This window comes from Copidosoma floridanum, unplaced genomic scaffold, assembly GCF_036245765.1.
Source record: "Copidosoma floridanum isolate Cflo_tuat_1 unplaced genomic scaffold, Cflo_Japanese_pri ptg000006l, whole genome shotgun sequence".
In the NCBI taxonomy this organism is placed as follows: domain Eukaryota; kingdom Metazoa; phylum Arthropoda; class Insecta; order Hymenoptera; family Encyrtidae; genus Copidosoma; species Copidosoma floridanum.
The window spans coordinates 28,612,095-28,635,944 of NW_028321883.1; the positions used below are offsets into that span (position 1 = coordinate 28,612,095).

General features: G+C 36.9%; 1 protein-coding gene across 1 annotated transcript; it reads left to right on the plus strand.

Moving 5' to 3' along the window:
* Nucleotides 1-797: 797 nt before the first annotated feature.
* Nucleotides 798-8,003, plus strand: Drep4 (DNA fragmentation factor-related protein 4). The gene is made up of 7 exons (XM_014353932.2): nt 798-1,263; nt 1,863-1,964; nt 3,436-3,565; nt 3,758-3,969; nt 4,854-5,146; nt 5,375-5,740; nt 5,922-8,003. The coding sequence occupies exons 1-7, from the start codon at nt 1,201-1,203 to the stop codon at nt 6,079-6,081; spliced, it is 1,326 nt and encodes a 441-aa protein (XP_014209418.2). The 5' UTR covers nt 798-1,200; the 3' UTR covers nt 6,082-8,003.
* The last annotated feature ends 15,847 nt before the right edge of the window (nt 8,004-23,850 follow it).

Here is a 23,850-nt window from a genome sequence, read left to right on the forward strand (position 1 = left end):
ACGCCCTCGTCTAATTGAATAAGTGTTATATTTATGTTTTTATATAATCAATGATCATATGAGCAAAAAAAAAGAGTTAATCGCAAAACGTGATAAATAAAATAAAAAAAATAAAAAGAAGAAGGAAGGGGAATTGATAAGAAAAGTCGAAGTCAATATTTTGTGTTATTTAGGAACAATAAAAAGAGATTTTAAAAGAAATTTTGCGCAAGTTTAGATACTACCATCGCAGATCACGGTTTGATGTACAAAGAGGAGAAAGAGTCAACGAACCTCAGCACAGGCTAGAAAATGGAGGGGAAATACGAGAGAGAATATTGACGAAAGGGTGCGTTCGATTTGTATCGTTGGTCGCTTTAGTTTAGTATACCTATATATAAGTACACACCACTACTTGGTCCACGGATACACTGTATAGTATGTGGGAGAAACCGAACGAGGAGCGAACCAATGATGCAGATTGCACGCAACCATTGTTGTGTAGGGGTTGTACATAGAGATCAGAAAAGACGTCGCCATGTTGTTTCCAAACATTACCCTGGAGGTATGTGTATATTGTGTGTACCGTGTTCTAAACGTCTACCTTCTCCCTTGCACTCACGTGTCAACCAGCCTCGCGATTGGTTGAAACGAAACGGCCTTAGCCAATCAAAAGTTGACTGTACCGTTTCCAATCACTCGTTGTAAAATCGCTATAGAAAAAAACATGAAGCGAGAGAAAGACGGGGCGAGCGCTGGTTCGACTGGACTGCATACACTGTATACCCTGCGGACAACAGTCCTCCTCTGCACTCTGCCTTCCGTAGGTCGCTTATTATTTTACTTATTTAAAAAGTTTAATCCACCGTAGCCCCTGTTTTTTTTTTTGTATTTAATTTAAAAAGAAAAGGAAACATAAAGAGCCGCGCGTTTAGATAAAATAGCAGCGTATAAAGATGCAACAAAATATCAAGTAAAGCTGCATATATTTTTACACGCTCGTCGCTTTTGGTATAAGTTTCGACGAAATCAGCTGTGCAGAATTGGATCCGACCGAGTCAGTTGCTACTACTGCTATACTGCCACTATCATAAATCACAAGAACGCTACTGAGAAAGCGATCATCATAGAAGATCGGAATTGATTCCTACGACTCGTACTTACGCGTCACTGTGAGGTTTTTATTTGGTTTTTTTTTTTAATTTTTTTTTTTTTTTTGACATGTCACTACTCTCCGAGTGCTATCGCCGACTCACCAACAGTTCAACATCGAACCAACAACCGGTATGAACATTCACTCTTTATTAGATGTATCTGCATAGTCATACAGTGACCTGTATAATTTAACGTTGATCGTATTAAAATATTGACAGCCCGACCGACTCGCTAGTGGTATGGCTTTTTTTTTGTTGAATTTAGCAATGTATGAAATTGCAATACTTACTTGCGCGAGGCATATATGTATACCACCTACCTTTGTAGGTCTTACTGATTCATGCTTGTTTGACATGTAAATATTTTAAATTACTTTACGATGACTGCAGTTTACATGCATAATTATACATATTCTATGGATAAGTACGTAATAAACGTAAAAGCAAGGAATTCCGACTTTGCCTGAATTCTACAAAAACTTGAATGATTCCGATTGGAATGCAAATGATATATTGAATGAAAGCGATAATTGACCGAAGACCGTACACGGTAAGTAATATCGAGAATAAAGTGTGATTATGTGACATGACTTACCTGCGGTATCATTTGCTGAAATAAAGGCAATTGGAATGCACAAGTGAGCAAAGAGCAGTGTGAAGCACTGAACTATCATGAACAACCTATATGATCCTAGTATGGTGATTAAAGCTACTCAAAACTTATTTCAGCTAAGAGGCTACAAGGTGACGGATGTCAACCGAACGAGAAAAATCGGAGTCGCGTGCCGCAGCCTGTACGAGCTCAAACAAAAAGCATGCGCTAAATTCAACGTGAGTAGTAAATTATTTCTTATAATGTTGCTCTACATTAGCTGAAGTACAAGATTTTCCTCGATTTTCTTTGCATATGTTGTAATAATTTTATTGCAAAGCTGTTTTCTTTGATATTTTAAAACATATAAGTAGGATGAGTATGATTTTTCTTTGATGACACTAAGGTCCAAACGTCAATCATTCAAGTAAAGAGATAGAATTACTAAAACAAGCTTTTTAAATTTTAATACAAGATGTTTTTCTGCGTGAGTTTGAAAACTCGGAAGTGGAACACAATTCTTCTCAGATTGTCCCAATAAAAGCAACAGTTAAAAAGTTGTACCAATAGTCAAACAAACTCTCAATTAATATGGTATTATTATGACATATGGGTTATATATTTGTTTATAAGCTTAAAAACCTTCCTATGGATAATATCGCAGTATCTTTATGCTTCATGCAAGCAACCATAAATGAAACTTTTTTTTGTTTGTTAAATGTGTATTCTTAAATGTGATATTTTTACAAGTAAATCAAGCTATTTAAGTACTATCATTGTTTTCCATGCTGATTCATAAAATTTGGACAAGTAAAATTTTAGTCGTAAATATTTTTCATGAACAACTGTTAGTCATTCGATTTCTGTAGATTCACTTGAGGACATTTTACTTAAGCTTATGGTCACTCGGCCTGGATAGAGTCGCATGGCTCTATCGAACGGGTGGAATAAATGGAACAGGACAAAAAAAAAACGGTGTTGGCAACGAATTGGGCCAGGGTCATGTGACTGTAGGTACACACACACCGTCACTGTTACCCGGTCTCCATCCTCGGCTGAGAGGCATGGCTCCTCTATAGACGTATTGTATCCACAGCCCCGATTTGACTCAATGTCAGGGTCACACTGCGCATGTGCCCATCTCTTGCTATAATCTAGCAACCCCTACCCCCTTCCTGTGCTGCTCTTCCCCATCTATAGATGTTAAGTATGCGTACCTACTTCGATCACGACTAGGTACCTGCTTTCCTTCCCTTAGCGCTCGATCCGATGGTATCGGTAAAATTGCATGTGCGATTTACTGGCGAATGCTTAATCGCGATAATTAGTACAATATTCAGGAGCAATTAATCAATCTTTACAAATAGTTTAAAAAGAAAATAGATCCCACAAGTAGGTACGTAATAATTGAAAAAATTAAATTAAAAAAAATTTAGTTAATTGAAACTTGATAATGAAAAGTATCATTGAGATTGTTTTACCATAAAACTTTCTATTAGCAATATGAAGCGTTACCCTTATCGATTCACAATAAACCATGGATGTTCAATAATGCAAGAAATAGTGTTTTTAAGAATAGAACAATGCCGGGTTATTCACACTAGAAGCAGGTGTAGCTTTTTCTACCATTGGGATCGGATCGGTTATTGGAAATAAAATTGTCAAGGTTTATCCTACAAGATAAAAATAACTGAACGCGTGGCGTTTTAGGTCACAGAAGATTTATCGGAGATTGAAATTTACCTGCAGGACGGATCGGAAATAGATGAAGACTACTTTACAACACTGGAACCCCAAACAACCTTGATTTTTCGCAGACCGGGTGAAAAGCTTTTGACCGGTAACGCATAGTAAAATTTTGTTCAATACATGTTATTCGTTTGTTAATGACTTGTTTGTTTTTATTTTAATCATCGAGCGAAAATAAAGGACTCCTCTTCCTCGCTGTCGCTAAAATAAAATATAAAACCCACGCACGTACCATGCATTTGTTGTTGTTATATTCTGGCATGAAATATTGTCACTGTAACAGAGGCGGATGTGCTTTACCAGATGCTGAGGCGGGTGAACGAGAGTTTCTTCCAGAAAGGACAGAGAGCCGAGGAATTACTCACGGTTAAGCTCAAAGACAAAATTTCTCTGCTGAATGAGATGCTCAACAGTGACGACTCAAAGACGATGCTCACCAGCCCCGAGGAGCACCCCGAATGGTTCGACGGCTTGGAGACCCGCGCCCGGACTAAGGTTCGTCCAGTCGAATTTGTTTTTTGTCATTTTAACGATTGAACGAATGTAATTATGTATCATCTCCATGCCCATCAGGGCTCGCATTACTTAATTTTAACGAGTAATTTTTTACCTTGAACTTGAACAATCTATTTGATGCTGTATAGCACGCCAATGAGGCTACACATATGAGTTCTAGTGCTACTATAGCATAATATTGTGTTTGGCAGCTTAAAAAGTACGAAAAAAAGGAGGATCTAGTAGAAAATTTTATTTATTTTTTTGTTTTTACCAATCTCCAAACCTATACATTAATTTACCAACTTTTTCGAGCAACGTTGATACATATATATGTATATGGGTCATCTAATTTCAGCCAAAATTATTTTCCAATTTTTTTTTAAGAGAGGTTTATTTGTGTGCAGTCAGAACATTAAATTTCATTTTTTACGGATGGATAACTAAATGGTACCTATACAAAAATACACGTTTAGTAAACTCTACAGTGAAAAAAGCTTTGCAAGCCTTGGTTATACCATTTTTTTTCTTTTTTGCATATTTTTTGACTACACCTAGATAAAACCTCTGTTCCGAAAGCATCTATGACAGCCCGTTGTAGATTTAGCGAGGTACCTTTGATGGAGCCTCGAGACTTCGAGTAAAATTTTAGGAAAAGCGCCTATTTATTCATCGACATTATTACAATACATTATTTAAATGAAAGCTCTTGTTTTTAAATTAACATTATTGTTTGTTGAACAAAGCAAAAGGCTTTAGCGTAATGCGAGTTAAAGTTTCGGATATTCTATGTCGCAAAGTGTAAAATATTAGTGAAAAGTTTATAATGAAAAAATATAAATAAACCAATTATATAGTAAATAAAAATAATAATAATCATTTAGGAAGCATACCTGCATCGTCGCTGTCAAGACAGAATCAGGGGTTACCTTTATAAGATGATCGAGCAGGTTCGGTCATCCGACGAGTACAATCGTAACTCAGTTGCGCGCAAGCAGCTCCAAAGTGCTATCGCCTTCTTCAAGCTACAACTCAAGAAGGACCACTACTTTGGGTTCTACTTCGACCGCAGCTACGCGATCACAGCCGGAGATGATGAGATCGACAGCTCCGAGAAAACAATTGACTGCACATACGAACACTGTCCCTGCAAAATGAGCATTTCGTCGTATGAAAGGTGAGCTTAAGTAAATCCTCCAGTACATAAAGTCGTGCAGAAATTTCCCCTTTATTTCGAAATACATAATAACTATCATGATTTTATTAATATTAAAAAGAAATAATGAATGGCAGCAGTACAGTTGTTATAATAATAACAATAAAAATAATAAAAATAGTAATAAAGTGTAGCTGATTTTAATATTAATGACTAATTACAAATGGTTTGATGGTTATCAATTTTCAGGTATATCTTAGGTCTGACAGACGATGATGAAGAGAAATCTGATGACAACGTCGATGACGCCGAGGATACCGATAGCGATGAAGTCGACGCAAAAAAATTGAAAATGTCACCTCAAAAAGAAGCTTGCGGAGGATTCCTTACCACTTCGGACAGAGAAGAGCTTCAAAAAGCAGAAGCTCAGTGTAAATACAAAATTGTAATGAGGCACAGAAAGGATATGAAAGCCCTTTGTGACGAAAGGGGTGAATTCAGGTGCAATGGAGTCTGGAATCGTGACGTGTGTTTGTTTACCGACAAGCACCGAATCAATCCCTACAGGTCCAAGGAGGAGCTCATTCTCTTCTCCACCTGGAACCTTGATCACAAGTTAGACTGCAACTTTTTTGAATCATTTGTTTATTTCTTTTTATTCCTATTTCGTTTTTAAAATTTAACCTTGATACTGTTTAACAATCATTTCACTTGTATTATTGTCATGATGCATAATATTATTGCTAACTAACAACCTTGTGATTGCATTAGTTTAATGGGATTAAAATTGTTTCAGGATCGAACGTTCCAGAACAATAGTGCCACAGTTATTAGAGGCCTCACGAAACGACGAACTCTTCGAAGACAAAGTCATTGAGTTTTACAATAATCTTTTCACGGTAAAAAATTTGAGGCTCGTGCACATCGTGTGTCATGATAAAGGTTCACATAAATAAACTTGCGGTAGCGGCAGTACTGAAATAATATATATTATTGTTGTATACAATACGTACGGACTCGTGCAATGTATGTTTGTACATACCTGTACATTATGTTTAATGTCTTACTATCTGAAGAGAAACGAAAAATATTGCACTATATTTTATTACGAGCAAACCAGGTGGGTGCAAAAATGCGCATAAAATAAAAGCAATTTTCGAAAATATTTATGACGGAATGAGAAAATAATGGTACAGATACCATAAGTTAAATGCGTATATATTCACGGATACTTGTTTCGGCACATAGTTTTTATTATATTGTGCCGATATCCGCAATTTATAGTTTATAAAGAGTTAAATGTTGAAATATCTCATCGAGTATATGGATTGTTGATTCTACGCTATCTGCACATCTGTGCATACATACATACGTGTATCTTTCGCAACGCATTAATTGGCTAACGGAGTTTTTGATGATTTTTTTTTTTTTATCTGACGGGCCAGTTGCAATTTTTCACTGTGATTAATTTGTCTTGTGATATTTGTACACAAGAATTTTTTGTAACTAAAAATCGAGAGTAAAAGGAGGACGAGATAGTTTTTAGAAGGCGAAGTACGTAATTTATAATTTTAAACTTTCACTCTACGCTTTTGGTGAATTTTTTACTACATATAAATTTTCGTTTGTGCTTCATCTTCTTCTTAGCTAAGAGGATTGGTCGGTAAAATAATTGGTTCGTTCGATTAAATACAAACACACTATGGACGGTTGATACACCAATAACCCTGTAAACGAGCGTGACATGATTTCTCTAACACGCTCTTTTATCTCCAGTCCATCCTTATTTTTCCCATTAAAAAAATGTTCGATAAACTTGGTGTATCATGTTTAACAGGGTAACAGACAACTCCTAGAAACATATTTTGTGATGGATGGCGATAACGAGTTTGATTGACCATGTACAGGACCGATGTTGAGATACTTGAGTTGGATTGCTTTTATGATCAGAGCCATGGCTATTTTACAATCATTCAGGAACGGAGGTTTTAATGTAGCATTGTTGAGTGCGTAATTTTTATGCGTTATTGGGATTAAACTCACGCACACCGTCCAAATTGCACTGATGATAATAGTAAAGATGTTATGACATTAAACTATGGTATGAAATACTTTTGAGAAGTTGGAAAACTAAAAAAAAGAAAAATGATAAAACCATAAGCGAAGGCATAGTATTATATTTTTATTCTATGTTTGCACGTTTAAAACTTATCAATTCTATAAATATTTTACAATATGGCAAACCTGAAAGAACTTATTAGTGCCAAAAGCAACAAAATTATGTAATGCTGAAATACTGAAAAAAAAAATCATTTAAATTGGGTAAATGATACTACGAATCGATTTTAAATAAATGCTACATGATTTTAAAGAAATTTATGTGTTGATGAGTCAAAGTATTCCTATCGATTCACAAAAAACATACATACTCTCTAATTTATCACGTTTCATTGCATTTTAATCAGAGCAATAACAATGAAAATGAGGTGGAATAATTAAAATGCCTTAATATTCGTTCAAAGCTAAATTCGACTATGCGGTACTCATATATTTTAGTATTGGAGTAAAGACATATACTAAAAAAAATGGATAACAGAGAACAAATGTACAGCATTGCTATGATTCATAAATAAGAACTGTTACGTGCACAGTAATATATCAAGTGCCAGTATTTGGGAATTACTTTATATATTCCGATAAGTGAAAATATGGTCATATTCTATACCCATAATTTTGTCACTACATAAAATGTACTTTACATTCGATCAGGAACACACTTTAATTTTCATCATCTAGGTGTGTAACATACTGTTTTTGCCCTTATTGCGGTTTACATATGAAAAAGAAAAAAAAATGTAATTAAAACAGAAATTTTAACGATGTTTTCATACTATATATTTATTTATAAACATGCGTAGATTAGTAAATAAGAGGCTGATATCAAAATCTGCGTGATTGACTAAACAAATCGTACGTTTTCAAAGGTTATACTATAATTATGGTGTCAACTGTAACGAAGTGCATTGTAAGACTTGTACATTTTGCGTGAAGGCAAGATATATATTTTATGAAAAAGCGTTATAACGGAGACAAGATCGATATTTTTGGATGGATATGTACCTAAACTATGAAGGACCGACGTAGTTCTGTTTTAAATGTAGAGATCAAAATAATTTATTTTTTGGTACGTTTACTTTGTTGTAGACGGTGTTTTCGTGAAAAGCTGTAAAATTAAATTAATAAGTATTTTTTTATAAAACTTGCAACTATAAATTGTTCTCTTCACATGTGCTTTTGTAAAGAAAGGTGTCGTGAAAAATAATAAAGCAAACATTCATCCTAAGAAATTGATACAAATAATAATAACCAATCGACATAACTCATCGGTAATAGAATAACAGTACCATATAAATTTAAAAAGTATAAAAATAATGGAAACAAGTTTGCATACTTGTACATTTGCATTCATGTGAATGACATTTTAGTTTTTGGTTGTTGTAATTACGACACGATACAAATTATTTCTATATTTATTTTAATATCACGCGTTATGTAAATTCATGTGATAGCTTGTAAAATCCAATGAGTTGAAAACTAATAAAGAAAATATAAATATTAAAATATTCTATGTTGTTAGCTCCTGTCCGTACAGAATATACAATTCTCATACATCAGGGTCAAGATTGGTGGCTCTTTGATTTCCGAAAATTGTTTCAATTTTAGACCACGGCTCTCCGTAAGGATACAAGAAAGCACATAGTGCTTAAGTACGTATTCATAAGAAATTTTATTTAATTACTATTTCCATTACATTACCCTATTTTTGCATATTTTTTTTTTAGAAGTATCCGAGTATTGGATAATTCTTTTTAAATATTTAAAGTATTTCACATAAAATTTTAATTTTAATCTAGTAAAAAAAGATACTGCCCGTGTATTTTATTAATTTAAGTATGTGATAATATCACCGACTGTTGTAATGTTTTTTTAAGGTAATGAATATAGTAATAGCAGAAAAAAATATTAAAATATTTTATGGGATAGTAGTGAATTACATAAAATCATCAGAAGAGTAGTATATATAGTGGTATTAGGTAGCATAAACTATTTTGTAGCATATATAACATAAACTGTTATGCATACCCCTTTGGCCCTACTTTTTCTCTGTATTTTAAGTATAGAAAAAAATTTACTCTATAAATTATTAAACGTGAAATTTTTTCAATTTTTTTTTTTCAGGCTTTCTGAGTTGGGAGATGAGACTCAATTTTTAGGGTCAGCTTTATTTTTATTTGTTACATCAATCATTGAATTTTATTATATAATTTACAAATAAAATCACAAATCCTCAACGAGGTGTAGGTACATTTCAATCGTAAAGCATACGGTTGCCGCTTGTCCATGTAGCGCCATCAAAAGCAGAGCTTTGTAGTTTGGAATTTTGTATTGATACCAAGCAAAAAAAAAAATATTTTTAATCGTCATAGTGATAGCCAACGCGAGTCCGAAATTTTATGATCAAAAAAGGTCAACTTGAACAACGTCCAATAATAAACATAAAATTACTTTTCACCTCATTTATCACAAATATAGTTTTTTCGATATTTTTATCATCTATTACTTACGAAAATACAGGCGTTTCAAGTTTAAAAAGATGTATATGTCTTACGCGTTGTACAATTGATGTTTTTTTACAAAAAAAAGATTTTACCTTTTTGAATGGTACATTAGAGGACGCCGCTTTTGGTTGTGCAAAACATCAAAAGTTTATTAAAAAACGAGATCATATCGTTGTTCAACCTATTTCTGTGTCGAAGAACGTGGAGGAATAAGGAAAAAAATAATTTAAGACTGGATTAAACTAACAACTTTAACGTTACTCAGAGGTTTGAATTCAAAAAGCTGAGATTTTCAATTATTAGCACTTAGTTTTCGTTCACTATAATAAAATTTTTCATCAGGTTACAACATTCGGGTGAAAAAATCATAAGGTCATAAAAAACTATGTTAGAAAAAAATGTATCAAAAGATTTTTTTTTACTGATTTCAAACGTAAATTTTGCACAGTGATGTGTCATGACTTTATAAACAAGCCCCCTGAATTTCATTTCATTTATACGACTTTTTAATCACTGCAGAGCCCCCTTTTTTAATTTAGGAGTTTCAAATTTCATCAATCATAAAAGAACCCTATACATAGCGATAAATCTTTAAAGAATAAACTAACGTACCCAGAGTATAATATATACATAATAAATAAAGTATGCGTTGAATGCGTTTTCCGCATCAAAGGGGCTTTGAGGTTTTCGGCATTATTTGTGACTACAAATATGAACTGTATACTCGTTTTAAAATAAAAAAAAAGAAGATATTTATCATGATTAACCACCGCTACAGATTCATACCTGTAGAGCGGCTCTGTTGGACCATACGCGAGCATTACATTCACGATTTCGAGTAACTTTTATTATACGCACTTACCAACTTTTACATGTAACTTGGCTGCAGTTCAAGCAACTACGAGTGATAACTAAGTTGATCTCATAGTTAATATACAATGAAATTAATTTTGTTTTTCTTTGTTGGCTTGTAACATTATTATAGTTGGACCATCCCTATTACTATATTATATTGCAAGCGTAACTATATAATATTATGATGTATACTGTAGAACAACTTTGTTATGGCTACTATGAACCCAGAGTTGATTTCCATCAAATGAATAAAAAATCTGTAGAGTTAATCTGTCTACCAACTCCTATCTTTCGATAAACGAGACGAGTACAGGTACAAGGCATTGTATTGGGAGGGTGTCCGTGTGTTCACGGCCAACTTATATTTATGCTGGGGTGCTAAGTAGATCCACTGCTCGGCGGACCCTCTCGCACTGTCCGTCTCTTCAGTTCGCCTCGTCTGTATATATGTGTACCTATGTACTTACCAATACCTATATATACGAATTTCGCTCAAGACACATCACTATGTGCACCCAACACATGCCCACTTACTTGAAATTTGAGTGTGTCTAGACTGCACTAGCTGTGCATGAGTATACTTACCTATGTACCTATGCATGTATATTAACATTAACAAAGCGTAAAGGGACAATGATTTTTATGCTTGAGTTAGGGTTGTAAAGCGGCGAGTGCGCGCGCGCACCCGGTACCTATATAATCGCGCATTCGCGCTCGCGAGCAGCGATGGGATATAGTTCCGGCCAGATTTGGGAATTCTCTAGGACCCAACCTCTCTGACGTGGGAAATCACTAGATCAAAAAAAAATTAGTACCAAAGGTGACGCGCGAGATTCAAATAAGGTCCAATAACACAAGCATCCATCACCTGATGACCCGGGGCGCTTACTGGCCACTCTTTTAAATAAATAATTATTAACAACACAAGCGCCTATCACCTAATGACCCGGGGCGCTTACTGGCCACTCTGTTAAATAAATAATTATTAATAAATAACACAAGCGCCTATTACCTAATGACCCGGGGCGCTTACTGGCCACTCTGTTAAATAAATAATTATTAATAAATAACACAAGCGCCTATCACCTAATGACCCGGGGCGCTTACTGGCCACTCTGTTAAATAAATAATTATTAATAAATAACACAAGCGCCTATTACCTAATGACCCGGGGCGCTTACTGTCCACTCTGTTAAATAAATAATTATTAATAAATAACACAAGCGCCTATAACCCAATGACCCGGGGCGCTTACTGGCCACTCTTTTAAATAAATAATTATTTATAACACAAGCGCTTATCACCTAATAACCCGAGGCGCTTACTGGCCACTCTTTTAAATAAATAATTATTGATAACACAAGCGCCTATCACCTTTTGACCCGGGGCGCTTACTGGCCACTCTGTTAAATAATCAATTAATAATAACACAAGCGCCGATCACCTAATGACCCGGGGCGCTTACTAGCTACTATTGAATAATAAATTATCAAGTAATTACAAGAGCGCCAATTAAAAAGATCTTTGTCGTACTAGATAGGCAATCAAAATTGTGATATAATTAATATGTTATCGATCAACTTTTTATCATTTAATAGTGTTGCAAACAAGTGTCCTGGATCCTCAGGACGAAGGTGCTTGACATACTTATGAATAATTATTTATTTACTAGATTTGCAATTAGCGCCCCAGGTAATACGGTGATAGGCGCTTGTGTTATTTATTAATAATTATTTATTTAACAGTTTTGCCAGGAAGCGCCCTGGGTCATCAGGTGATAGGCGCTTGTGTTATTTATTAATAATTATTTATTTAACAGAGTGGCCAGTAAGCGCCCCGGGTATTAAGGTGATAAGCGCTTGTGTTATTAATAATTGTTTACTTAAAAAAGTGGCCAGTAAGCGCCCCGGGTCATCAGGTTATAGGCGCTTGTGTTTTTTACTAATAATTATTTATGTAACAGAGTTGCCAGTAAGCGCCCTAGGTCATCAGGTGATAGGCGCTTGTGTTATTTACTAATAATTATTTATTTAACAGAGTGGACAGTAAGCGCCCCGGGTCATTAGGTGATAGGCGCTTGTGTTATTTACTAATAATTATTTATTTAACAGAGTGGACAGTAAGCGCCCCGGGTCATTAGGTGATAGGCGCTTGTGTTATTTATTAATAATTATTTATTTAAAAGAGTGGCCAGTAGGCGCCCCGGGTCAATAGGTGATAGGCGCTTGTGTTATTAATAATTGTTTACTTAAAAAAGTGGCCAGTAAGCGCCCCGGGTCATCAGGTGATAGGCGCTTGTGTTATTTACTAATAATTATTTATTTAATAGAGTGGACAGTAAGCGCCCCGGGTCATCAGGTGATAGGCGCTTGTGTTATTTACTAATTATAATTTATTTAACAGAGTTGCCAGTAAGCGCCCCGGGTCAAAAGGTGATAGGCGCTTGTGTTATCAATAATTATTTATTTAAAAGAGTGGCCAGTAAGCGCCCCGGGTCATCAGGTGATGGATGCTTGTGTTATTGGACCTTATTTGAATCTCGCGCGTCACCTTTGGTACTAATTTTTTTTTGATCTAGTGATTTCCCACGTCAGAGAGGTTGGGTCCTAGAGAATTCCCAAATCTGGCCGGAACTATATCCCATCGCTGCTCGCGAGGGTAGGTATAGACGGAGGTATGGCAGCAGACTGAGCGCTTGCGGCGGCGGCGCAGCTATTCCAGCCAGCCACCATCTGATAGATATACAGCAGAGCATTACATATGTGCGTGTATACATGAGCCCGTGCCCCGTCATCGAGCTCCCGGCCGGCTCCAGCTCTGTTCTCTCCTCAGTGCTCTTTCGGGGCTCCGAGGCGGTGCATCGCCAAATTCAATCTATCGGTCTACTACCGTAACGCCGCGTCTCTTGTTCATACACCTCCATGTAAGTAGCAAATCCGAGCAAGTATAGCTACAGATGAATCTTACCTACACTCGCCCATCTCTTCTTTCGCTCTTCAAGTATATTTTTTCTTTTTTTCTTTCTTTCTTTTTTTTTTTTTTTTTCACCTTTTCGTCAATTTGGCTCATTACCCCCATACGAAGATCAATGGTAATGTAACCCGTACGAATAGGGAGGAAGATAGCCAAGTGGTAGTGCTCGTGTTAGATGTGCAGCTTGACAAAAACCCGCCAAGTTGTGGCTTGGCTTTCATCTCCAAGGATAAATATCTCGCTGGAACGTCACACCCCCACTCGAGGAGGACAATATAATACGGCCAACTCAGATCCGGGAGAACCGAAAGACGTCGCGAGAGAGTGAAAAAAGTGTTGTTAGCAGTGTACAAAAAAAAAAAAAAAAAAAAACATTCACCCTGGGCTCGCTTGGGACGTGATATTACCTGAGGAGCCCTTTTAACCTCAGCTCTGTTCGTTCGTTCGTTCGTTCGTTCGTACCTCCCTTTTTATTTTTATCAACTTTGATTATTCGAAGTATCTAAAGCATTTTGTCATGTTGATGAGTATCGATGTACGTACTCGCGTTTCTTTGATTTGTGGGGGCAAAGGGATGATTTGACTGAGTGGTAGTAATACTCAATACGCACTGCCAACTGGAGAATCAAAAACATCAACAGACAACACGTGCAAGAAAGAGGGAAAGTGACCGGAAACCTGAGATACAGAGAAAATTCACTGACGGCTGTTGCAAAGGACCCGCATCGATACAGGTCAGTCTGTAGAAGAAAACATTTTATTTTGACAGTAGAAAAAAAAATTAATTTGCCCTGCTTCGAGTACTTCTTTTGCCATTAGAAAAAGAGGTCTGATTGCAGTTTTCAAAACCCATCGTGTGACTATGTAACATATTTTAATATTTATATTATGGTTGCATTCAATCATTGCATGGGGTTTTAGTTCAGCGGGAGTGACACCCTGCGCTGGGTGCAAGAGTTACCAGCCGCTGTTTTTTTATATATAATATGTATACTTCGCGAGATTTTATTTATCTTGAAAGTTAAATGAATGTAATTTCAGCAGCCCATCACTTTATATTGTCATGTCATGATTTACTGAATTTCTGTTTCGAACAGGTTACGCTTCCAATTCATACCTATATATGTACTCCATTCACTTTACTTTTATGTACATCCCCAAAATAAACTTCTACTAACTTATATTTTGTATTATTCATGAAATTTTGAAAAAATCATTGCAAGATTATTCATACCTATTTAGTTTTTTTTTTTTTTTTTTTTCATCAGGACACAAAGCTTTGAAACAAAATAAACGTAACAAGTGGTTATGTGAAATTATACATTATAAATTTTCAAATAATTCGTTCACGCGGCATCTGCGCTGCTTTTTACACCAGTAGACACGAATCGTTTTCATACAAATTTGTTTAGATTAACAGTACAAGTCTACTTATGCTCCTCAATACCTACAATATAATTTTTTATATTTCCTCTTAGACGTGTGTGAAAATAAGCGGAAAAATAAAATTATTGCACACAGAATCGCATCGAGTTTCGGACGATACGCGTTTGGATGACTTAAAATGTGAGACTTAAATCTTGTCGTTTTGGCAAAATTTATGACGACAAAGATGACTAACTTCTCTTATACCCCTCCCCACAGAATGGCTCAAAAGCCGATTAAAAGACATATAAAAAAGTTTCTTTGAGCTGGCGGCTTTTCGAATGAACGGCAAGTAATTAACGGTTGAATCGAATTTTTTCACTTATAACTAGACTAAAGTCATCATTAACAAAGTATGTATTGCTAGTAATAATCCGTTGCATACAATCTCTGGGTACACATTAATATATGAAAGTGGCTAAAATTTGACGTAAAAAAAAGCTTTAGCAAAGTAGAAACACTATACATGAATGCGTGATTTTTATCGTTGCTGAGAGTAATTTCTATCACAGTCTAAATTTGTAAAAGTACAATTTCAGTTACGTTTGGAACTCCTTTCAAATTGTAGGTACAAACTCATTGATGTATTTTCCCTAAAAACAACTAGATGCCAGTGATAGCCTTTTGTTTCATTTATTTTATTTTTATTTGTTTATTTTTTTTTTACTTTGGAATAATAGGAAGTTTAACTATTAAATTGAACATTTACAGTTAGAGACATTTGGCATTAGATTCGTTAGATATTTTCAACAAAGTCGAATCCCCGTACGCATCGTCAGAAAGTGGATAAGACGAAAAGCACAAATAAATATATATATTCATATTGATGCACTGATTGCCAAGACAGATGATGATAAAGGGAAAGAGAGCGAGAAGAGAGACGGAAGAGGAGGCGAGTGAGCAAGCGAGTATTCAGTGGCAGCACTAGCGCAGTACCTATAGTAAGAAAGTTTGTAATGACTGCAATTTTCAAGTCGCACGAAGTTAACTTCAATGAACTACTTGCTTTTACGCTGATTGACACTAAAGATTAAAGTTTCGTGGACTTTGAATTTCACTTGCCGAGCAGGGAGATCACAAAGAAAAAGAGAGAAATAGACTCCAAGGACGTTTATTATTGCTTCAATACTAATCCTGCGCTGACTCTTTGCTGGCATGTACATACAAATCATTTATCTTATACTGGGTTGAGCTTTATCTTTACCTACTCACCTGATTTTAACTAATACGAAAGGTGTGAGGTATCTTTACGGTAAAAAAAAAATAAAAAAACTAACTATGGTGTGTAACCAAAACCGATGAAAAATAATACTTAGTCGAAGTATATAATAATACTTGAGTCGGGAAGAGAGGGATATGGTAATTAAACTACAAACATGCGTCACGAGTCTTAATTGTACCATAATGACTCTGAGCTCTTCCCATGAGGATGCGAATGTCAGGGATAAAAAATAAATTTGCCAACCGAACAGCACTACTAGGAAGTTCTGGAAACATATTCACATATTTTTATTACAGACCAATTATTTTATTTATAATGCTAGAGTTGTTATATTTTCATAAGATAAACGAATGCATGTTGTGCCGCTACATTTGTTTTATATCTAACTCTTTATGCCTTAAAATTAAACATCGCTCAATCATCCAATTAGGGTATTACTCAAGTTCGAACTTGTATCTTTTTACCAATTACCTCAGAATAAGTACTTTTGAATATTTGATTCGTCGCTCAAATGAAATTTTGATTGGAGAAATTACGCGGAAAGTCACAAATGATTAAGAGCTTACGGGTATCCAGGCTTCGGGATTTTCAGGCTTACCCTCCAGGCTGCAGCCATACCCTTACGACGAGAGTATTTGTCACGAGTATCCTCAAGATTACAGTTATGGAATTTCTTGTATGCATATCATTAAGAAAAATATATGGTCTTTTTTGGGCCCAACTTGTCATACCCAGTTAATTGTTTATCAAATCACGATTAAATTATATTAATTAACCCCAACTATTCAATAAGACGTGAAGTATTAAGTAAGTGATTGATTAGGCATGAAAGAGAACTTGAACAATATCAGTTTTATAATCACCAACGGAGTAGAGCACAATATGACTATACATTTTTGCATCATTTTTTTTTTTTGGTATAAATCATACTTTGTTTGGTAGTGTGTATTAAAGTCAAAGTAGATTTTATTGAAATTTGAAATTGATCTTGCTACTTTGTAATGGTAACTGAAAATTATAAAAATATCCTCAACTTGCTTGCACCTCTTGAGTCCAGTTAAAATACGGTGGAGGTTCTCAGAGCTTTTCATGAGGGCGCTTGCAAGGTGCCGACATGTACATATTTGTATACACGTGTATGCAAGTGTGCTTGTGCACGACGCCACCTAACTTTTAGAACCAAAGGGACAGAGAAAAAAAAGCAGGCCTAAACGAAGCCCTGGCATTGAAAAATTCAAGTCAGCGATAACTGGCTCGTTGCATTTTTTATGGAAGAAACAACAGAGGAGCTTTTTCTTGTCCAGGTCTTGCTTGTATCCAGTGACGTTTGCCTTCTCCTCTCGTCTGGTTCTGATGACGCTTTTACTCTATCTTACATTTCTACCCCACGACGGGGTACGTGCGCAGGAAAAAAAGGCTCTCATTGTGGCTGCAGTTGAGGCATCAAAACGTAACGTCCCTCGAGAGAGATAAAAACATTTCTCTTTCTTGGCATGATTCATTCGATTTTTCACTTATTGTACTTCCTCCTTCGCGTTAGTTGCGCAGTCCCTTATCAAATTTTATAAATTATTTTATCATCGAATATGCAGGCCAAGGTTTAATTTCAACATTAAAGAAGCTCGATGGATGGACCGGATCTGCGTGGCTCTCATCACAATAATGTTATGTTTGACTCACTAGTACTTGGTTAATATATCAATTCGGGAGCATCCTTCGGACTGTTTAATTTTCTACGGCTTTGGTTAGAGGTTGCAAAATTTTTGGATTTCTGTAAATGGCCCCTTAATTATAGGACTGATCCCAATAGTGTTTCCAACGTGCAGAAAAAAAAAAAAAAAAAAAAAAAATAGGAAATTTCATTTTCCAGCTGTTTGATTTAATTACTCATTTATCGCTCGGATTCTCTCCTTCAAAGCTCTCGTCTTTTCCTCTGCCCACTGCTTTTTATCACGGAATTTAAGCACGGGTCTTTGAACTTTTTAATATGTTTTACCTTTTCGGATGCGCTGCTACGACTGTTGATTCTGTGGAATTTCAAGTACGTCGGTGATATGAGTTTTTTCCCCCTTGCCCCCCTTACCTCTCCCTCCCTCCCTATGTGCATTTCAAAATGAGTTTGTGATTTTAATTAGCGCATCTATTTAATTTTCTGGAATGAAGAACCATTTGTGACGCTCCCTTATTATTACCTTGGATAACTGTGTACTTAAGCCTACGTAAAATACAAGAATTCACTTGTTTCGCTACATACATATTAAAAGTTCTTGTTCTGTGTTGAGCGAAGTTTGAAAGAAATCGACAAGAAAATATATGATCGATTGGCGCTTAGCTTGGAAAGACGGTGACAATAACAAACGAAATTTGTATGGAATGAATTATGCCGAGTAAGCTTGACGAGGTGAAAAAACAAATCAATCCAGAGTTGACCAGAAGCGAAACGGAAAAGTTCCGTTTGATAAGCAAAACAGAACCATCCTCGGTAAATAAATTGCATCATTTCATCGTATAACTTTTAAAGCGTTACAAGCCATTCAAGACAACTGGTCGGTATGTAAGTTACGCGCACACCTCTTCGCGGGTTGTTGTCCAGGGAAGAGACAAAAGATAGGTATACGCGAGGGTGTGAGTACAGGGTGTTGGTACGGCAGGTGATGCATGGATACACGTTAGCGTAATAACCCCGATGAAGTACGCGAAGACTCTGCGACCGGCCACTTTTTGGAGAGCCTTTTGCGATCAACGACACAATACCTATACATTGTATGAGTACAGAATGTCTTACATTTAGTATCTGTATATACGTATACCCTTAGGTATAGCTTATCTCTCTCTCTCCCGGCTCCCGGTTCTTAGTGTAGGTAGACGGGGACGCTGGTTCCCTGCATGCAAGCGTAGTTCGAAACTCTACGCGCACGGCTCGAGGGCGTAAAAGCAAGTTTCGATTATCCTCTCGCACCTGACGCCCCGTAAGCTCTTGGAAACGGAGGCATTAGAGATCATTCAACGGGGCGATGTTCGCCCAACTAAACTGTTGAGAAATACTAAAGGCACCTCTCCGGGTACCATTCGGTGGACGCACTTTCTCTCTTCGTCAGATGGTGCACAAGTACGGATACTCGGCCGAACAAAATATACCGATAGATCTGAATGATGAAGAATTGGCTTACGAGTCAAGAGGCAAACATAATCGGATGAAACAGATAACAAAAGATGAGTCGAGTGAAACAAAAAGGTAGCTGTATAGCTTGTACAACACGAGATATAATTAAACGTTACTTATACTGGTGCAATTTGCCCTACGAGTATCAGGCCATTTACTCTTTCTTATCCGCTTTGCTCTCGTTTTTTTTGCCACCCCCCCCCCCCTACTCCTCTTATGCTCGTCAAGCTCGTGCGATATTTTCCTGCTACCATTTGAATATCAAGTTTGAATAGGCCGACGGAGCGCATCACCACGAGATTACTCCACTATTATACTCGACAGACAATGGAAACCACTTATAGACCCGTAAATGGCTTCATCTCGGTGGTACCTCATATTCCAGCCTCGTGCCAGTAGCACCTCTTCAGAGGTATAGATTTTTTTTTTTTTTTTCTCTTCCTCCTCTCATCTTTACGGCATTCTCTGGCCACTCTGCCCGTTACCGTTGAAAAACTTAACTTTTTGTGCCCATGTATTTTATTTTACTTTGTTTATTTATTTATTTTTTTTTTTTTTTTTTCATTGCTATATTTTGCATCCAATCGAAAATGTAGAGCAAATTCCTAAAATTGAAAATTGATGAAAGGATGGTCATATCCGATGACTACGTGTTCTATGCATAAGTACCTGTACTTTGTAATCTTAGTGTTTATTTATTCCCACCTCTTCCATTGTAGTTAGCAGTACAAAGATCCCCTTTTTAGACTAGTTTTTGCTTCCCCCTTAATGGTAGCTGCTTCCCTTCCTCCTCTAACCAAGCGTGATCTAATTATTTTGGCTGTCCAGTTTTATAGCCCTGCTAATTATGTATTTAGAAAAGAGGTAGGGCTGATACGTTCGATGCCTGGCTCTTCATCATACTCTCCTTCTTATTTCTAATGTAAATACTTTATTCGAGTCTCCCCATATAATGTATTATGTGTTTGATCAAAGCAGAGAACTTTGTTGTTACTTGTTGTCTTTCTTCTGCACATGATTCGTTACCTTTCTCTCTCTCTCTCTCTCTTTCTTTCCAATTGATGTATCATTTTTTTTTCTCACGCGACGTTATCATTTTTTGCATTAATACTATTATAATCAGGGGGTGATTGACCATTCTCCAGCACAAGAGGTGTGCGTACGAGGTATTGGGATGTGCACACTAACCATATTAGCTTTTATATATATATATATATATATATATATATATAGTGTAGGTATCGAGACTGTAACTATTATCGTTATAATCAATGAGAATCGAGATGAATTTTCAACCGGAAGAGGACATATTTATATAACTCACTTCACGAAATAATGACGATATTGTTGGCTGGCACGGTTGAATAGCTAGAGGGGGAAAGGAGAGAAAAAGTGGGAGGGGGTGTGATGGGCGATGTAAAAAAGTAGAGCTGCAGCTAAAGTTCTCTCGGTTCGGCGGTTGTACCGGCTACTCCCACTGGAATATTAATGCGACGCGAAATATTATGAGCCGCGACAGCCACCGGCTGCACCCCGGGAATACTAAATATTAGGTATATCCTGTCCTTGTTTCGGCTGCCTATTGCTACACTCCCGGGGGAGAGCAAGTACGGCAGGGGAAGCGACGTTACGTCCAAAAACGACGCGACGCGACGTTCAGGCTGTGTGCAAGATACTTCAGATCAGGTATAGCTGCAAGCACTAGAAGGAATGAGTACAACAACATTATTCAATACGATTATTGCGTGCGCACCCCCACCAGCTGGTATATGTATAATACAACGAATAACGCAAGAAGAAATGTATCATTGGCTGTCATGGTGATCAATCCAAGAACCTTGACAAGAAGTCGCCAGAAGTGAATATCTGCTGCAGATGAACTGGCAGATCATCTGCAAAAGAGGAAAATCTCAATTCTTTTCATCCTTCGTGGGAAAATATGTACATCCAGCATGCGTTTGCCCCGAGACGCCTAGGCAAAAAAAGTACGAGTGTACGTGGGTGTGTACAAGGGGTTGCTCCGTACGTCATTCTCTGTAAATCACGAGGGAGATGCTGTAGAGTCGTGTAAGGCGGAGAGAGATGCGCGCACTGATCCAGAAAAAGACAGCCCAAGCCCCTGCACTCGCTGGCGACGGAACGGGAGACATTTACAAGATTCATGGAATGCCCTCAGACTTTTATTGAATTTTAAGTCCTCCGATGTTTCGCGGCTGGTTATCTGACGGCTTTTTCGTTCCCCGCTCCTGCTTGCCTGCACTCCTTATTCTTCGTCTTTTCTTCGTGTAGCGCGGAAAAATGTGAAGAAAAATGAAAATTTTTTTATTTACATCACGTCGTTTAAGTGGATTATCGGAAAACACGAGATACGTGTGTTTTTTCATTTTTTTAACGTAAATATGCATACAATAACTTTCGGAGATGGATGGAGCTCGTCAATGTTTGGAATCACCTCTTATTTCGTGGCAGTAAAACGATAATATTTAAAATACACATATCTCACGCATATGACGTTATACCTAAATGATTCATTGTATACTTCCTGTCACGTAAAGTTATATTAAAATTATTATTATTATTATTATTATTATAATCATCACATACGTCTATGACATTTAGCATAAGGAAAAAAAAAAAAAAAAAAAAAAAAAAGAAAGAAAAAAAGATTAACTGAACAAACAAAAACAAGGGTCTAAGAGATTAAATGTGGTATATACGTTTAATGGAATTGTATGGGTAAAAGGGCTTAAAGTAAGGCTTTCCAAGGTAAAGACAATCGTTTTGCTCCAGCAACAAGCTATCCGATGGAATCCCGGTGTTAAGTGGGCCGCGTAAATTAAAAATCTCGAAAGGGGTAGGTAGCTGTAACACTCGTAAGTCGTCATATCCACAGTCAGAGAGACATCCTCTTGTCGTGACAGCCATCGCCAGAGGAGCAGGGCAACAAAGAGGCTGCTGCTCCGCAGCTCCAAGTCAGCCGGACAAATTTGACGCAAGTATCCACTTGCGTGACCAGCTTGAAACTCATTTTTGTCCTAATTGGCTGGATTAGCTGTCTCACCTCGGCAGACCCGACCCTTGGTTTTAAATGTACGCACGTGCCTGTTGTATAGAGTAATTAAAACTTTTTTTACTCGGAGGTACCAGAATTTCAAAGATGTGGAGGGAAATTAATTACAAATGTTTAATATATATACGTGCATGCAATGGCTCAACATTGCTTACGATTTATGTAAAAGCAAGCGCAATACATGGGTCTGGCTGCATGAAGGTACGGAGATCAGCGTTACTCGACGAGAAGGGAAGGAGCAGAGGGATGACGACACCAACTTGCCCAACTCCATCTTGGTGCGGTGTGGTTATTCAGAATTAATGACACCTCGAAACTCTCTTGATTAAAAATGTGCCCCTTGTCTTCTGCCCGTCATATGACTCGTCTTTACTCAATTTGCTCCAGGCATGCCCGTGGAGGAGATGAGACTGCCGATGCATGCGAGCGCCAACAGCAACCAAGTATATTGTAATTATCTCTACCCATCCACTTATTCAGAATTGCATGAATTTTGAAATAAAATAAATCATAAAGTATGTGTCTTATACTGTGGTTTAAAAAGCCAATTTTTGCTCTCATGGTTTTACTAATCAACCGTACCTAATTTTACGGGGTGCTGTTCCTCAACTTGTGAATAATTCATCAAAATTTAATTGCGATCTCAATACGTCAAGTTTTAAGAGTGAATCATTTGCATCTGCTGACCTATACGTCTCCCTGACTCTCGGTACACTGTAGGTATTGTAGATTATTGTATAAGTTGGTACTTCATGATGTGAGGAGAAGTGCATGCATGCATGTGACGACGATGACGATAACGATGACTCGCAGTACTTAGTAAGGATATAAATATCAGCAGCAGCGGCATTAACATTGAAGGCTACAACTTTATTTTACCCCCCTGCTGTTGCCACTGGCGTAAGCGTGTGCGCCCCGTGTGTACACGATTATGTCATTATTGTACGTACGTAATCTTGACGAGCATGCGAGCGGCGCCTTCTTAATCGTCGGCTATAGTCGTTTTATTCTCTACCTCTTTTTTCCATTAATTTTTTCTTTCTCTGAACCAAGTGCGGCGTTCTATGTGTTGCTGTACAGTATTCTTATCGGAGGTATAGTGTCAACTTTGCCGCTATTTCTTGTATTTACCATCGGATATTTAGGTTTTGAGGGTACCTCGAGTGCACCAAAAGAGTCATAACTAACAATTGTTTTACAAACTTTCGGCAATTTTTAGTATTGATCGTTGTTTGTTGAAAAGCTTTGTGAGAAAACTTGTCGTCAAATCGTTCGCCGAGGCGTAAGAAAATCGAAGCAATATACAGCCTTATATCAAGATCACGTGCCGCAAACGAATGCGAAAGCGTAGGGTCGAGCAGTGAATGTTACTGCCCGGCCAACTAGCGCGATACTACT

Coding starts and splice junctions, on each gene's coding strand:
- Drep4 (XM_014353932.2), top strand. CDS start 1,201: ATGTCACTACTCTCCGAGTGCTATCGCCGACTCACCAACAGTTCAACA. Junction 3,566..3,757: donor GGGTGAAAAGCTTTTGACCG/GTAACGCATAGT, acceptor TCACTGTAACAG/AGGCGGATGTGCTTTACCAG. Junction 5,741..5,921: donor ACCTGGAACCTTGATCACAA/GTTAGACTGCAA, acceptor AAATTGTTTCAG/GATCGAACGTTCCAGAACAA.